The sequence below is a fragment of the Barbatula barbatula genome, assembly GCF_947034865.1.
Source record: "Barbatula barbatula genome assembly, chromosome: 18".
Taxonomy (NCBI): Eukaryota; Metazoa; Chordata; class Actinopteri; order Cypriniformes; family Nemacheilidae; genus Barbatula; species Barbatula barbatula.
In genome coordinates this window covers 1,230,653-1,245,385 of record NC_136781.1, presented here as the reverse complement: position 1 = coordinate 1,245,385, position 14,733 = coordinate 1,230,653, and the positions used below count along the sequence as shown (strand labels likewise).

The 14,733-nt window shown below is 38.9% G+C and overlaps 1 protein-coding gene across 1 annotated transcript in view; it reads right to left on the bottom strand.

Annotated features, from left to right (window-relative positions):
* The window catches only part of diaph1 (diaphanous related formin 1), a 58,264-nt gene extending 46,216 nt beyond the window's left edge, over positions 1-12,048 (bottom strand). Inside the window, exon 1 of the mRNA XM_079479419.1 lies at positions 11,368-12,048. Within this exon, the coding sequence (XP_079335545.1) occupies positions 11,368-11,469 (102 nt within the window). The 5' untranslated portion in view covers positions 11,470-12,048. The remainder of the gene's footprint in view (positions 1-11,367) is intronic.
* Between the last annotated feature and the right edge of the window lie 2,685 nt (positions 12,049-14,733).

The window sequence follows — 14,733 nt, the reverse complement described above, 5'->3', positions numbered from 1 at the left end:
GCTCGCATAAGTGTTCCTTCATTTGTGTATGGGGAGGTCATATCTAATGTTGCAAATTGACTGTAGGGTTGCGTTCTGAAATTATGTCATAATTTGGGACACACCAGACACGCCCGTTGAAGTGTGACAAGCCACTTCCTGCACAAAGTGCTCACAGGAAGTGTCACAAAGAAACACACAAGCAGCCTTAAAAATGCACACATGCACAAACACAGAGCATTGTTTTAGTCTATAAAGGGAACAAAAACAATGTGATCATATCATTTAATCGGTCGGGGAGTTTAATTTCTCTTCAGTCACTCAATCGCACGCACTACAAATATAGCACACATGTGACTGTTGTCAATCAATGAACATCAGTGAAGTTCTTTCAAAAAGTGTGAGGCTAAAGAAAAACATATATATTTTTAAAGCAGATTTATGGCCAGACTCTCGTACTGTAGTTTACTGTACAGCAGGTCTCTCTCTGTACTCATGTCGACAGGAAGTCCTTTAAGCTAAATTAGTCAGTTTCCTCTGACTGCACGTTCTCTCTCTCCATCTCTCTGCTAACAGTAACATGCTTTCAGTGATAACGCCTCGATGGCCACGGAGAGGCATTTACACGCATGAATAACCACCTGCCACACACACTCAAAGACAATGGGGTGACCCTGGCCGTCTGGCCGACTTGCTTTTGTTGACAGGACTTTATTAAAGACCTTTCATTTAGACATTAGCACAAACCAATTTCTTCATAACTAAACAAACAAGAAGATTTCCTCCCATGATGCCCACCCGTTATCAGGCGACCCTTCTGGGGAGGCTGTTTATGGGGTTACCAAGACAACAGATGCAGAGGATGCAACACTACTATTGGGTGACCCATGCATGGCACCACAACTACTTTCCAGATTTTTAGAACTGTCACGATGAACTGTGGTTGTGTCAGTTCATGACTACGTCTCACAACCGTTTTAAAGCTCTCGAAATACAGTTTGTGTTTAACTTTTAAACATACACTATTGGCCAAATAATACGTTTGTTTAATTGCGTGCATACAAAGAGCAGATTTAAATCAGAGGAAAAACTAAAACGGGCGTTTCATAAATGTTTTTATTATCAAAATGAGACAAATTGCCCTCTAAAGACAGTGACAGGAAAAGGAAGCGATGTCAGAGGTACTGAATTCAGTAATGACCACATAATGACCCACCATGATCCAACAGTCATGTGTGTGTAGGGGGAATCTCTTTAACTGATACAAAGGAGTCTCTTCAACCGAAACAATCCCCCGTGTCTGTGTGTGTGTCGCAAGTAGAGACACATCAGAATGTTCGGAGGCCTGATCAGATCCAGACTTTTGACAACATGAGATCATGCGTTACATGCATACAGTCAGGCCCTTACAAACCCTAACCACGCTTGAAACCACATGGCAACATGCTAAAACATCCTGGCAACCCCTCCGAATACTCCAGCATTTTGGCAGTACGCTCTGCAAAGATCATCTTATTTTCATCATCTATGTTAAATAAATATTTTTTGAAGAATCTAGGCGTGCACTGTGGTTCTGCAAATGGGGACATGCAACTGTTTGTGTGTGTTTGCGTGTCATTTGAATGACGGTTGAGTGCAGGAATATTATGCTTCAGTACTCCAAAAGTTTTAGAGTCGCACAGTTTCAGAAACACACACACGCTCTGTGTTTGTTCACACTTAACTCCCAGCAGCGTCCTGCTCTTCATGAACTGAGAAGTGCTGTTGTTCACAAACACACACACACTTAATATTCTGTCTATGTTTGCAGCACTGTGTGCATGTGTCACAAAGACAGAGACTCTACTATTGGGTTAACACACACAGGCCCAAACACACACACACACACACACACACACAGTTTATTTCTCTGGCACTGTGTGTGCGCGCCAAGCCACACTAAACTTTATGAAAATACATATTTCATAGGATGACATTTCACCGAACAATTCTTTCATCATTGAATCATCCTTATGATATTTATGATATGTATGATTACGTTTGATCTGCAGTACACAAAAGAAGATGTTTTGAAGAACATTGGTTACCAAACCATATGTCCCCCATTGACTTCCATTGTATGGACATAAAACAACCGAGAAATTTCTCAAAATATCTTCGTACGTAAGAAAAAATGATTTTTTATTTTAAGAACCATAGATTTTATATTTCCCACAAAAACAAAAGACAAATGATTAATTCGAGAGACAAGGGCTCCACATTCACTGTGAGACACACGCATTTCAGCTTGTTCTCACGCTCACGAGCCGCACTTTGTATTTCTCACGCTGAAAAATACTCATCCCACTTTATACAATTAATGTGAATATAAAATGTCCAATCACGTCCTGTCACGGTGCATCAAAGATTTGTGCCGTGTTTTGCACACAGAACCAATCACAGACACAACATGAACGTAATCTAATGACGTTTATTTGAGTCACCGCGTTAAATAATAACTCATACATAGTTTTTTTATGACACTTGATAACATGATTCTCTGACTCAAAGACATCAGCATCTAACTTAAAGTGATTATTCATCCAAAAACCTGTATAAATATCTTTGTTCTGCTGAACACAAAGGAAGATATTTGAAAAAATGTCAGTAACCAAACCGATCTCATCCCCATTTTAAAAAGTACTATCGGAGAGAATGGGGATGAGATCTGTTTGTCTGTCTCTTTAATTTATCACATTTACCAGTTGGCATCATTTGGATTGTTCTGGTCAATTATAACAAGTCAATCTGAACTGCTAGAAAACCATGAGAGAATTGGGTGGGTCTCCTCCCTTAACAGATGTGATCACATTCCAAACTTTCTATAAAACTTGAGAGCACGGGATACATTAGACACAACAGAAAAACTACACTACACACTTTTGGAAAACGTTGAAAATACAAAAACACTGTAAAACAACTGGGGTCGGTTTCACGAAAAGGTTCTTAAGACAAAAAATAAGAACTTTCGTGAGATAAATTACATAAAGTTCGTAACAATGTTCGTAAGTGAAATTGTCAAACATTTCTTAAAAAAAATTCTCAAATATTTTCTTAAGAACATCTTCATTTTTGTCGTAAGAATAAAATAATATGATTTAACTCGCTTGCTCGTGAGGTAACTGTATATGTTTATCTATACAATAAACTTAATGTGTGTAACAAGCGTATTAGCATGTGATGTGTTAAACAGCAATTACGATCGCGTGTTAGCTTTTTAAAAATATACTTATTATAAAACCTTTTGTATGTTACTACGAAATAAGATTGTGAACCTGTCCGTTTCGAGTCACAGAATAATGTAAAAAGCACTATAATAATGAAAGCTAAAGTAAGGGCGCTAAACCTTATTATTATATCAAAATAAGTAAACAAGTAAACATCAAAATGATGATTCTGGCTCAATACAATACACATCACATGTGAAACAACCAAATACATTTTACCTTAAAATGTCTTAATTTTAAGATGATATTTACATGAGCTTTTGTTTCGAGAATTTGGATTCTTCTTAATTTTTTCTAAGATCAATCTCGAGAAAAGATTTAAGAACAGTCTTAAGAAGTTTTTTTCGGAAATACATAACATTCCGAACATTTTTCTTAAATAGAAAACATGGCAGTTAAGCATAACTTTCTTCTTAAGAATGTTTTGTGAATCCGGCCCCAGGATCTGAAATGACTTGAGTTTGCAAATGACTGCTCATTTATTTACATGAACCACTCAAACAAATCCCAAAAAACCTCAATGCACCACGTCACTTGTTGGAAAAGGACAGCTTGTTACTTTAAAAACAACAAGCCTTTGAGGAGCGACTGTCACATTACTGAAACGTGAAGTTAAGTCACACTGAGATGTTGAAACACAAACACAAACATAGCTTCAGAGTCACATTCTCCTCCAGACACACCAAACATCTAAACAATCCCAGGCGTTCACACACTCCACCTAACACAGCAGTGTTCTCACAATGTGTGTGTGTGTGTGTGTGTTTGTCAGAGAGGTGAGGTGAGATTAGACAGATTAATCTGTTCATGACAGACTGCAGGTCAGAGGAAATTTTCCTGTCGTTGTTGCCAGCACACAAACACACTGAAGTGCTTATTTACCTGTTAATCTTTGTTTATTTACCCATCCCCAGCCTTAACCACAGCACAACATAAAAAGCTTTTTAATACAATAAACTGAAAATGTTTTTAATGGTAATGTAATTGATGAAGAAAGGTTCAATAAGATTGACCCCACTTCACTGCCCCCAAAAGATAGAAAAGCAAACTCACTCTATACACAGTTTTGTGTTTCCTTGACAGAAAAGAAAATGCGAGAACACACCTATACCACAAATTTCTCTTACATATAAAATGACACGTGCCGTTATAAACTGGATTTATTTCACTGTCAAACTAAACGCAAAGCCACATGCCCAGAGAAGAATCCCTGTGTACCTGTATCACACACACAGATATTTGTGCACCTACATCTGCACTAGCTCAAAATCTAGTCCTGTGACTCAGATATGATTCTAACTCACACCGGCTGAGAAAGGGCGCTGGCAACTTTGCCAGTCTGATTTAATCCATTCAGTCTGCACCGAGCACATTCCACTGACCGGAGGCGCACACGCACGCTCACACACCTAGTATATAGACTCACAAAAAACACATCACCCTAAATTTCTATTTTCATCTTATACAGGAAGAGAATGTCTGACTGACATATATCATTATTACGTGATGTTTAAAACAATAGAGATAAAACAATAAAAAGCAAACTAGTAGCGTGCTTGATAACAAGCTCATGTACACGTTCTCATTTAGATACACCGATAGCAAAGGCCGATACATCACGTGACATATCTGACTGAAATGTGTGCTTTGAAAGTTACATAAAATTGTCTTTTTTCATGATGTGTTTGAGGCAGTTATTAGTTTCAGTGTGTTGTGCTTGGAAAATTGCCACCACGCAAATACAATACAGGTTCAGGCATTGATATCGACGAGTCACAGAAAATATATATAAAGTTATTCGTACTCTGTCTTTAAAAAATGGTATCGGAGCATCCCTACAAATACCAGAAATGAGAGAGAATTTCTGTCCAAAACAAATCATGAACCACTTCACTGGACGGTACTTCTTACAGCCTTATATTCTTGTTTAGAACAACAAAGTGCTAACAATTATCTATCAAATATTTTACTTTGGGGAAAGTTTATTCTGTGTGTGTGTTTGTGGGGGGGGATTGAACCCAGGACCTTTGCGCTGCTAAATCAATGCTCTACATCAGGGCCAGTCAACTGGCGGCCCGCAGACCAATTGCTTAATGTTATTTACAATGTTGCGATTGGCAATCCTCAGCCACAGGCAGTCGGTTTGCGCACACGATAGGTCGCGTTCCAAACCGCGCCTTCTGCCCTTGAAAGTAACTGCAGGAAGGGTACACCACGTGAAGTGTTGTCTGTGCTGTCTCAGATAAAGGAAAAATCAATGTCAAATTCAAATTTCTGAATTCATTATGTATGTTTTTTTTTACGAAAACAGCTGTTCATCTCCCTCCAGAACTTGCACTTCAAAGGATATGCACTTCTTAGTGCGTGGGGCACATGAATGCAAATGGTATTCAGCCGAAAATGCAATAAGAATTTACCCAAAGATGCGCTATTCGCCATATCTATAGAGTTTGGTTTCTTGCATGGACCAATTGATTGGCTTTATAAGACGCCAGTTTAACATCAAGGGGCAGGGATTACTTTTGTGCTGTGTGTATTTGCGTTTTTGACTTGTTAATTGGACTTTCATTCATTTAACCATCTTCATAAATATCTTCTTGAAAAAAAACAATGCCACCCACATCTGGGAAGTAGGCTACTTGGTGAACTGGGGTGAGTAACAGTTATTTCATTTTTGGGTAAACTAACGCATGAAGGAATGTAAAAATACAGTAACAAAAACTGTATAAAAAAGGAACAAATATAGAAATATAAAATAACAGAAGAAATGATGATACGGTAAAAACTAGCCCGTATTCTATCTACACTTTTGGAATCTGGCCCGCAAAGAAAAGTAGGTGAATACCCCTGCTCTACATGAACAAGAAGTTAAAAAGAGGTTATAAATCTGCTGGTTAAAACATCAGTTCCCACATCAAACGGCACCTTGCACATTACATTTACATTTATTCATTCGGCAGACGCTTTTATTCAAAGCAACTTACGAGTAGTTTTTTTTACAGTGGCACATTACTGCAGAGCAATCGGGGTAGGGTGCCTTGCTCAAGGGCACTTCAGTCATGACCTGCTGGCACTGAAATTCAAACCTTCTGATCACAAGCCCAACGCTCTAACCACTAGGCCACAGCTGACCCCCATCTTCATGACATGAACATTACAGTCGAGACGACGAATGAGAGAGTTAAGATGACTTCCTGTCATATTCACCATCACTTCCTGACACAGCATAAACACGCATCAACAAACACAATCACACGCCACTGAGTCAGCATGACTTCTGCACAACTCAAAATAATCAACAAACATTTCCTAACAACAACACAACGTCAGTCGCTGGTGTCAAAGATCAGTCAGTTCATTGACATTTATGTCATAACGTCAAACAACATTTAGAATGTTTCAAGGTTATCTGTGGTTATACGAGAAACTGCAAATTATCACCGGATTAAAACCACACAAACCTGATTCAGTCACAAAAACAACAAAAACTTTGCAGGTATTAATGGGTTTAATATCTTTCTTAATAAGAACACACAAAGCTTTAAACAAATACAATGACATTTGCTTATATTAAAAACAGACCTCAAGAAACAAATAATCACAGCATACATCAAGCAAAAATAAATAAGAAACGAAAATAAACACTTATGTTAGATAAGTTGCCTATATTCACGACACAAATTGTGCAACAAATAAATAAACAAGAAACGATTAAGAACGCAATACGAAACGAAAAATGTTTATGTTAAATAAATGGCAAAGCATCAGCTTTTGAAAATTAGAAAAAAACCTTAACCGGCTCTTGACAACAGTGCTTTCGGTGACACCACAATCGCAACAAGCCTATTCACAGGTTTCTCTGGGCATTGATGATGACATTAAAGTGGGCTGGTGGGGGGACGAGAGAGAGAGAGAAAGAGAGAGAGGAGTAAGAGATAAAAATGGTACAATAGCTGTTCTGTGTCCATTTTTGAGTTTAGCTTCACAACTACAGACAAACATGGAAATATTAGAATGAGAGAGAGATGACAGCCATCCCTCTGCAACACTTCAGTGTATTTTTTAAACTATTAAAACCATTCACTAAAATCCCCAGTTGACTTAAAAACATCTAACTTAAGTTAATTCAGAGAAAAGCTCTTGTGGAATTTGCCACCTGATCATAAAGAGAGAGAACACAAGAGTCCCTTAAACAAAACATTACTGTAAACCCAACATGCTGTGTTTTATGAGCCAGACTCAGAGCTGAACGACATCACGTGACGTCTGAGAAGCTTTAGACTGGCATTGTGATGTTCAAATGCATAAACACTCTTAAGAGTGTCTAAGAGAAGTAAAACACAGGCTCAGATTCTCCAATGAGGTAAACAGAGCTGGTACTTCTGAATCATTTTTCCTGGATGTTAGAGTGTTTCTGTGCAAGAAAAAAAACAGACGAACAAATCGGCAACAGAACGGGTGCTCAAGTCTGCGAATGAAAAAACAGCTCATCTCATTCAACCCGCTGTAACAGAGACATTTTCTGCCAGTTTATCAAACTTCTTATAAACATAAAATAGATGTAGTGAAGCTTGTGGCTTGAGTAAACCCAAACATCTCTTATTTTTAGGATCAGGTAAGGTGAATACTTCACTTTTTGGAGCTTCAAAAATTCAACATTGATTCACTCCCATTCTACTGCTTGGATGGAAAACGATTCGTGGTATTATAACTCCGACTTCATTATTCTTTTTAAGAAGAAAACATATTCAGGAAGGATGCCTTGAGAATAGGGACGCACCGAAATATTGGTCGATAACAATAACCGATAATTCTTTAACATTGGAAGCCGATTATCAATATATTGGCCGATATACAGTATCTAAATACTAATATAAAATTCCCTAAGACTGAAACAAGAGACGAAACTGCTTTTATTAGAAAACATTCACTAAAGAAAACACGGTAACCGTTAGTTCACATTTTTCCCCTGAAAATCATGTACCAAGCCTCCTTTACACCTGTTAACAATTCTTTAACCTTCATATTTTCTGGTATATTTCTAATTTAATTAACAAATTATAGATGTCCACAGCAACTCAGAAAAATAATAGCCACATGTCTAACAGGTCTCAAGGTAGAAACATTCAGACAGCAGTCTGATTTAACAAAATGCTTTTGTTCCTATAATTCACACATTCATAGATACCGTATCTACATACAGTAAGCAGTAAGTGAATGATCACGACAAAAAGACAGTGCTGTACTGTACTTCAAATGTGAGCAGCTTGCAGCTGAAGAAGTTTAACCAGAGGAAATTATTTATGATTTATCGGCAATAATATATCGGCCTAAATTTTATTATCAACCGATGCGATGACATTATGACAATTTATTGGACCTTAACGTTCACAATAGGTCCTTAGTGTACAATAACGTACCCAAAAAAGGTACAACTATTTGTGTGTTGGTACAAAAAGGTTACCACCCCAGCAACCGAAAAGGTAAAATGTTTTTGTGAAAAACATGTTACAAAAATAACAATGAAGTGATGACTTGTAAATCAAAAATGTGTCATTTTTCATCAAATGCTGTTTGTCACAAACACGAGAAAATAAATGTTTTCTATTCTATTAAGAAAAAATATGTTTGCTACTTGCACATATTTCCTTATATTTTATTTATTTATAGTATATCAATATTATCAAATAAAGATGTTTGGCAAAATGTGAATTTTGGACCCTGCCATGCAAATCATTGGGTTGGCTTATCGGCTCAGGATTTGAATCCCGCCATGATTGACAGCTTTATGCACAGATGCATCCTGGGTAAAAAGGTTTGCTGCATGATTTTTCAGCTGCACAAACATCACACAAACATCATGACATAAGTGTTTATCTGTCCTGAGGGCACCAACTCAGCTTTACCTGCCTAAGACTTTAACTATCAGTCCACAGAGAGATAAGAATGCACCGCCGCAGGTTCATGTCGCATTAGTGGCATGTTTATCCACAATCTTACTGTTCAGCGAGTCCATATTTCTCAGTGGAATATTCTGGTAAAAACTATGAGCATCGCTACAGCGGTCAGATGATGTTTGTCGATAAAGAACAAAAAGCATTCCAACGAAATGTGACCTGATGCTGGTCCTAATCTAATCCTCAGTGTGGTTATCTTCATCTTTGCGTAGTTAAGACGTTACGTAGATTAGTTTTTAGTATTTTGCCCCAGACAGCTTCTGTACACCCGAAACCAAAATTTCAACTCTCTGAGATAAGCAGATTCTATGAGGGGTTGTACACAATGTCAAAGATTGTTTCATGATGCTTATTATCAAAATCATAATCACAACAAGCAGGTTAAAACCGCATGATGACAGGACATGACATCATTAAAGAGGGACGCTGGCCGATTTCTCTCAGCAGGGGCTGACGTCACGATGACCTGTTCAGCTGCGCACAGCTTTATTTTCTCTTGAACACACACAGCTGACAGAACGCTTCCTAACTTAAACATGACCTTCCACCGGTTACACATGGACACCAGCGACAGATGTGAGAGAGAGCTCCCTGCTCCAGGGTATGAAATCATTCAGCTAGCAGAAATGAAGGACAATTCACTCCGGCTCAAACCACAAAACTGTTCCACACTACTTAGCACACTTATAAAATAACTCTCGCGTCCCCAAATCTGAAGGCCACACTGTGCCTGACAATGACTTCATAGTAACAGAGGAAACAGAAAATTAAAGTGATATGAAACGAAGTAACCTCTGAACCTTCAGATTGCGGGAGATGCGAAAAAGAGAAACGAATACCGACAAACCAAGTTTTCATATTAACGATGAAACGAATGTTCGCTTTCTTCTATTTGACGCCCGCACGGTAGATGGCGCTGATGGAGAATACATTGTTTATTTCCGGCGATTTACCAAAAACCCATTAAAAAAAACTGACTTTGGGCCATGGAACAGGAAGTCCTAAAATGCGAACTCGCTTCCGGGGTTTGCATTCAAAACTACGTCATCTCTCATGTATTATTTATAACCTAGTCCACGTGGTTCTATGGCAGTACCGTCATCTGTTTGTAAGCGATCTATTCCTCAAGCATACAAACGCCCCACACCTGTTCAAACGGTGATGGTTTACGCTTTCTTCCCATCACTGCATCTAAAGTTTCACTATCAAACAGTAAACACCAGGTGTGTTTGGGACTATGGAAACCGTTTCTAAAGACGGGCTCGTGTCTCATTAGCATACTACATACTACTACTGTTTCCGCAGCGTGCAGTTCACCGAATGCAACGCAGCCTCAATACCCACGTCAAAAAGGGTAATGCACCCACAATGCAAGGCGGCTTAATCTTTCTTTGCAGTAGTTACATCTACCACGATCTATTGCGTGTCAAAAGAGTGAAAATGCAAATGATGCCGGCTGAAATATTGCATTCCCAAACAGCTAAAAAGTGTAGCAGGCAGTGGGCGTGGCTTGAGCGTCTACATACTCTGTTGTGACGTCATAAAATACCTTCTCGAGCTTTACCGGTTTCACACCGATATGAAGTCATTGTGTTATTTACCCAAGGCAATCAAATGCATGTCATAAAGGCGAGCATGCATGCATTTCCTTTTACAATCTGTGAAAATATGTGTCTGTCATCACATGATAATTGTTCCACTCGACACAAAATAACATTCAAAACGGAAACAGTTGCGCTTTATCTGTACTGAAACAACGCTTCTAAAGTGACACGTTAAACACGCGATAGCCTACTTCAAAGTACACTAAAGCGTCAGTACGACCACGACATGCACGGGTCTCTCCCCCATCATCAGAAACGTTTGTGTTTATGTGCAAACAGAGGATGACAGGGTGTTTTTAGACGCTTCCTAAACTTCTGAGGCAACATAATGAGCGACGGGTTACCGTGATCCATCACAACATATGCCTCGCGAGCACTTCCTCGTTAGAGACGTCTGAGTAACTTCACAAACTTCTCTCACAAATCACACTCCAGGAAATGAACATTGCAAAACTTTCGATAACACGAAAACACTGAACCAATCCCTCAAACTGTCGTTCTCGTACACCATACACCCCCCGACTCTCAACCACGCACAAATGAACGAAACAAAACACTCACAAACTTCCTTTTGCTCTCTCCATCTTCGTAGGTCTTCTTGCTTTTCTTGTCCTTATCTTTCCAGCTTTTGGGAGCGCCACCCGACGCCGAGTTCGGATCCATAGTTACGCTCGGTGCTAGGCGCTAAAATCACTTGTTTTCTCTTAAATGTGCGGGTTCGGATCCCCGCGCGCACACACTGACCCTGCCCCGCGCGGAGGCGTCTTATCCCGCGGCCTGGTGCTGCTGCGCGCCGCCGGCCCGAACTCGTCCCCCGGCACAAAAGAAAAGGAGGGAAATTTGAAGCCCGATCGCGGAGGTCTTTCCTTTATGCGGACCTTTCGCGGTTTAGTATTCGGCGCTAGAGTCCGAAGCACCGGCTCATAATCCACAGATCTCCGCGCAAAAGTCTCTCGTGTAGTTCGAGTTTGACTCGACCTCTGGAACAACAAACAAACCGCGCTTTGTACCTCAGAAACGACCGCGCGCCAGACCTGTCATTGCTTATCCCGATCGCTGACATTCACTTCTTGTGGTTCGTGGTATCGGACTGGAGATTTAAGTTTAGAGCCATAATGAGAAGAATGTCAGATGAAGTTTTCAGCTTTCTCTCTCTCTCTCTCTCTCTCTCTCTCTCTCTTCCTGTCTCAGCGCGTCTGTGTTTGTTGAGGAGGTCGAATGGGAGGAACCATCATGCGCAGTACACACAGACACACACCTGAGTCACATAACACACAGGTAGAACAACACTGACGTCTACTGACTAGTTTACCTACACCAGAGGTTTTCACATTTAATGAGAGATTCTGATCGATGCTCTCTTTTTAGTTGAAATTTGAGCTTCATTTACGTAATGGTAAATTCTTATAGTATCATTTGGTATAAACATTAGTATAATCACAGGTTACAGATAATACTTTGAATATATTTTAACATTCAATTGTTTAGATGATTATCATTGAATACATTTCAAAATCATTTTATAAAGGCTTGGTTTAAATACAAATTGCGAAAAACGCCTAACGTCATCATTTGGTCATCGCCGTGTCATTTCCGGTATATATTACTTTGTTCCGATGAACGAGATAGTTGGAAAAATCTGTGACATAATTTTCCTACTACTGTATCAGAGAACTGAAAATTGCACACATTCTTCCAAATATCTTTCTATGTGTTTAACAGAACAACGACGTTTATATAGGTTTGAAACAACCTAAGGTGAGTAAATGATGACAGGTTTGTTATTTTTGAGTGAACTGATACCTGATATCAAATATGAACACGTTCTCAGTAACACTGCTGTAATCCACGTTGGGTCGTTTTCTTTGAATGATTTTCTATGGGAAAACATAAATGTGCATAGTGTGCATTGTTTATAAGGTGTGTAGTTAATTATGTCTTTTAATGTCACTAATGGAAACCGTGTTAATGTCACGTCATTTTGCATTAATAACTGTTGAGGTTCCATGAACTTCCTCGGGGTTATTTTTTATTTTTAAGCAAAGTGCGCCACCTAGAGATGGGCAGCTGAGCAGCATCTGTGCGTCTCTGAATTCACGCACACATGGTTTAAAAGGCATAGAAGAGATTTCCAATGTAAACGTGCCTCCTTGTTTCAGACTTGCTGTTTAAACGGGTAAAGGCAGAACCGATTTTCCAGTTTCATTAACTTTAATGGCCGGTTTAAGAATGGCAGAAACAGAAGCTAACACCGGTCTAAATCACTGCTGTTTAGTCATGTGTGTTATTAACAAGCATTGGGTGGTTAGATCGATGTGTCGTAAAACAGGAGAAAAGAATAAAAGGTCTTTGCAGGAAGAATCTTTTTCTTCAGCCCCTGTGCTGACTCAAGTCAACCCAGTTTCACATCTTTATATTCCTCCTCAAAACGCCCACCAGTGCGCAAAATCCAGGGAAACATCAGAAGAGCCCCGGACAGACATTTCATGTTTCCCTGCTTTTAATGTTTTTTTTTATTTTGTTATTATTATTTACATTTTGTCATTGGTTGCATTGAGTGACACATTGAATGTTGTGTACTGTATGCATGGCGTACAATGTACATTTAAGCAATAAACAACTTAGATATCTTCATGAGACTACAAATGCTTTCTGTTGTTTTTATTATTATTAAAAAAATATTATTTGTCCTGTGTCCTTCCACGACTCACCAGAAGGTGTGTTTTTGTAAATACTGTACACATTTTTGGCCCTTTTTTAGAGCAATAAAGACATATAATAATGGTTCTAAATATGCTAAATAAACTTATGACACTCATTTTGAACTCCTCAGATGCACAATGTTTAGTTCCACATTTTGCACACAATCGTCTTTGCATGTTTACCTTCAGTCCATTAAATTATGTCACCCAGGAAGATAATTTAGACTCAGCATGCCAGAAGAAAAATATGATTTTCCATTTGTCAAGCTCAGCCTTGTATTTGAGAGAGTAAGTTCATCAGCTGTATATTCATATAACCAGCATTTATATAACCAACAGACAATTGTCTGTCCCCAAAACATAAATGTTGTTTAATGGAATAACAAAATGATTTAAATCAGGGTTTTGTAAAATTTTTTCTTTAGAGATTTAAGTCGTATTTTGAGAGCTATTCGTGGAAAGTGCTTTTAAGATTTAGCTCAGTTCTGAGTTTTTTTCAGAACGTTGTCCTCAGAAGGATGTCACATCTATGGTTATTTGAGGACTGCATCTTATTATTACCTCAAAACGGTCAGAGATAGTTTTAGTCATGGCAATTGGTTTCTTCTCAATCTGTTTGGAAAGGCTCTTGAGGAAAGAGACACATCCATTTGTCTCAGTTTCATGCCATGAAAGCAGCTCAGGTTGAGTCTCTCTCACACCTGATTCTGTGCGTCTGTCATCACAGCTTTGCCGCGTCCGATGCGGATTAGGACAGATATCAAAATGATTAAAATCTCTGTTGGTGTTGCACACCTTAAATTACCTCAGAGAAACAAATCGCTAAGACAAACATACAGACAATTCATGCATTGCATACAAACGAAAGACTGATTCACCAATTAGCCATTTTGCTCCTGATTTTGTCTAAATGAGGAAACCAAAGTGTCTCCATCCAGGACACAGTGGTGACCGGCTCTTACCATTTCAAACAATTCTGTCATTATTTACTCTCATGTTGTTCCAAACCTGTATGACGTTTTTGGTCAGTGGAACACACAGTTTATTTTTTTGAAGAAACAATAGTTTCTTTATAACTGAAGTGAACAAGGACTGGTCAAGAGCAAACAGGAAAATGAAAATTTACCTTTTGTGCTCCACGGAGAGGCTTGGAACAGCACGAGGGTGAGCTAATGATGACAAAGTGTTTATGTCTGGGCGACCTAAACCTTTTAACCACAGCCCA